Source organism: Microtus ochrogaster, chromosome 8, assembly GCF_000317375.1.
Source record: "Microtus ochrogaster isolate Prairie Vole_2 chromosome 8, MicOch1.0, whole genome shotgun sequence".
In the NCBI taxonomy this organism is placed as follows: domain Eukaryota; kingdom Metazoa; phylum Chordata; class Mammalia; order Rodentia; family Cricetidae; genus Microtus; species Microtus ochrogaster.
In genome coordinates, this window is record NC_022015.1 from 58,182,568 (window position 1) to 58,185,866 (window position 3,299).

General features: G+C 51.0%; 1 protein-coding gene across 2 annotated transcripts in view; it reads right to left on the bottom strand.

Annotated features, from left to right (window-relative positions):
• Positions 1-2,239, bottom strand: part of Ak3 (adenylate kinase 3) — a 22,315-nt gene extending 20,076 nt beyond the window's left edge. Inside the window, exon 1 of one of the 2 annotated variants that reach the window (XM_013348077.2) lies at positions 2,220-2,239. Coding sequence is in view for 1 of the 2 variants with exons in the window: in XM_005352110.3 (XP_005352167.1) it covers positions 1,580-1,730 (151 nt within the window). In the remaining variant the exon portion in view is untranslated. Of the gene's footprint in view, positions 1-1,579; positions 1,848-2,219 lie in introns of those variants that run through there. The other variant, XM_005352110.3, reaches the window with a different exon arrangement.
• Between the last annotated feature and the right edge of the window lie 1,060 nt (positions 2,240-3,299).

Here is a 3,299-nt window from a genome sequence, read left to right on the forward strand (position 1 = left end):
AAAGCCTTCTGCTGTACTTTGGATAGCAGCAAACCAAAGGACTCAGGACTGTTTGCCCTAAATAAAACTGCAATCTGTTGCACTAAGAAACATTTAGCATGAGTCAAACAACCTTTTGATAAAGTTTAATTCACTGCAACCTTTATTATTTCTTAAGGTCAACATTAGAAGAGAGCGAAAACATGCTCCGGGGGTGCTGAGGAGCCAACCAAAGAAACTGAAACAGTGGGGTGATTTTTTTTTTCTCCCCTAGTTGAATGTCAGGGTCTTTTAAACAACAATAAACAACAAAAAGCGGCCTTTCTAGGAAATTAGTTATAGACCCATTGGAGGGGAGGAGAGAGCTTAAGTAAATCGTGGTAGATTCAGCAAATCTACCAAGGCTAACAAACGTGTCTAAACAAACAGGGTAACGGACATACGGGACGTCAGACTAGATCAGAGTGTGAAACCACGGAGGCTGAATAAAACTATGGTAACATGATACACAGAGGGTATACACAGGCGCTTGTGCATAAAGAGACACTTCCAGAAGGAAATGCATTGTTTCTCCCTGAAGAACAGGGTAGGGGCAGGACTACGAAAACTTTGTTTTTTACTTTCTTCCTTTCTGTCTCCCCTTCTCTCCAGAAGCTTTACTTACTTCTTCCATTTTTTTTTCTTTCACCTTGAACAGGTACTATTTCTATGTAAATAAGTTCAAATGAATTTCAAAATAGGTACTAGTTTGGAACTGAAGGTCAACTCTGAAGAAAACAACTGGAGTTAACTTTTAAAAACAGCCTGCAGCAGTTAGTTGGCTGGAATTTGTAATCCCAGCACTCACTGGAGAGGCTGAGACAAGAGGGTCTCAAATTTAAGGTAAAGTTGACCTTGGCTACGTCAAACCAAATGACGTCTCAAAAAAAGTTAATGCGTTCTTAAAATAGAATTTACCACAAACCCATCCGTTGTAAAGAGTAGTTTGTTGACTAGATTTGTGCTGAGTTGGAAGAATTTGGCAAGAGAAACACAACAATTGTTTATGTAACCGTACACCGGGATAACTTTCGTGCCTTAGAAATGTCTGGGGGCATCAAAATCTAAGCCAATTTTGTGACTGCCAAGAGAATAAGTAATACTTGACCTTGAAGAGAGAAAGGTCAGAACTACAAGGTCCCACGGAGTTTACCAAGGGCGGGAGGGGGTGGGGGGAGGGTAGAAAAGAAAGCTAACCCTGACAGAGGGAGACAAGCCTGCCTTCCGTGTACAGGGACACGTGGAGGGCGGGGTACAGTTCCTCGGGCTGAAACCCTGCAGTGGAGAGCGGGGTACAGTTCCTCAGGCTGAAACCCTGCAGTTGCTGCCAGCCGAGTCGGATGTGGTGCCTCGAACAAAGCCGAGGGCTTTCCTTCGGTCTTTGAACTTCCTAGTCCCACCCCCACCCCCACAATTTACCCGAAGCGGCCCACGGAGGCCAGAGGCTCTTTCCCCAGGCGAGGTCGGGGGCGCTGCACCCGCAACGCAGGACCCTCGACCCTTGCCCGCAAAGCCCCTCCGGGACGATCGCACGCTGCCAGCCCTCGGTCTCAGCTCCCACCTGTGCCCTGCAGCATGTTCTGGCGGAGCAGGTCCCCGCTGGAGAGGTGCTTCAGCTCGAAGTGTTTGGTGATACGCGACGACACGGTGCCCTTGCCGGAACCCGGGGCCCCCATGATCACGGCGCGCAGCAGCCTCCCCGACGCCCCCATGGTGACGGACGGTGGACCGAGCTGCGCAGACGCCGAGCAGCGGCCTGGCCTGCGCTCTCACAGGCTCAGCGGCTCCTGCGAGCTGGCAGCTGCGAGCGGGCGGTGGCCAGGGCGCCCGGCCCTCCCGGAAGTGAGCGCTGGCCACCGGGCCGCCCCGCCTGCTGCTACACCGCCCCTCGCGCCCCTGCACCCCACTCCCCTCGGCTCCACCCCACTCCTCTGGGGCCAGACCCCTCTTGCCCTGTGCTGCCTGGTCCTAACCTGTAGGCTGCGCCTGACTGCATTCTCCCCAGTGGGCAACTTCTGAGCGCCCTCCCCCACCCGCGCCACTTCTAATTCTAGTCTCCCCTTGGCACCTCTGGGTGGCTGGATTTCATTTTCTCTGTGTGCATTTTTTTTTCGTGCCCTGCTCAGTCCCAACAGGAAGCAAGGTGCCCCGTTTTGTATCTCCTCTGCTCCCCTGGCTTCCGAAAACCGCCCCCCCCACACCTTTTCAAGATAGTCCTCCCTCTCTTCACCCTACTTCTTTCTCCTCCCAGAGGTGACCTTGAACCCTTGTCCTCAGCAAGCAAAGAACAGGTGGTGAAAGGTGTGTCTTATCTCCCAGAACCACTTTCAGAACTAAAAGTAACTGCGACGCTGGTTACTTCGCTGAGGTCAAAAGTTCTAGTTCCTTCAGAAGAGTGTTCATTTCTGGAGTACCTATTGTTTGCCACCGTTCTCAAGGGCCTCCCAGAAAGCTGTGCTGAACAAAACTGAGTTTCTGCTGCTGGTGTTTTTAAAACCCCAGTGGCCTAGCAAATGAGTGAGACCATTGAAAACAGTGCTGTGTAGGGAAAACACAGGACAGGGAACCCTGATTCCTCTTTGGGCTGATGAGGGAGGGGGACTTGGCTGGGGAAGGGGGAGGGAAATGGGAGGCGGTGACGGGGAAGAGACAGAAATCTTTAATAAATAAATAAAGAAAGAAAGAAAACAAAAAACAGCAGGTGGCGGCGGCACTGTCTTTAATCCCTAGAGAGGCAGATGCAGAGGCAGGCAGATCTCTGTGAGTTCGAGGCCAGCTTGGTCTACAGCGGTCCGGGACAGCCAGGACAACACGATGAAACCCTGTCCTGAAACCAACAGCAAAAAAAAACAAACAAACAAACAAACAAACAAACAAACCAAAGAACAACAACAAAACGAACAGAAGGTGTAGGCGGGCAGGAGAGCGGGAGGGAGCTGTTTCCCAACAAGTTGCAGCGATACTGTGAGGAATTAGCCTTGGCTGAATATACAAAAACAGATTTGATCGCACAGGGAGAGTGGCACAGGCCTGGTAAGGCCCAACGGCTCAGGCTGGCATGCTCCAGGCAGAGGCAGAAGAGAAGGAACTGAGTAGTATTTCCTCTATAAAATGGACACAGATTAGTGTGGAGTAGTCAACATGTGTATGAGTTGCCTGTGCTATGCCCAGTACCCAACAAGTGCTCAGTGAAGGTTGCCCACTGTCCATGTGGTATGGTTTCTTTATGCGAGGCACAGGGGAGACAGAAAGGAGTCTCTAAAAGGAAACTGTGTGTCCCC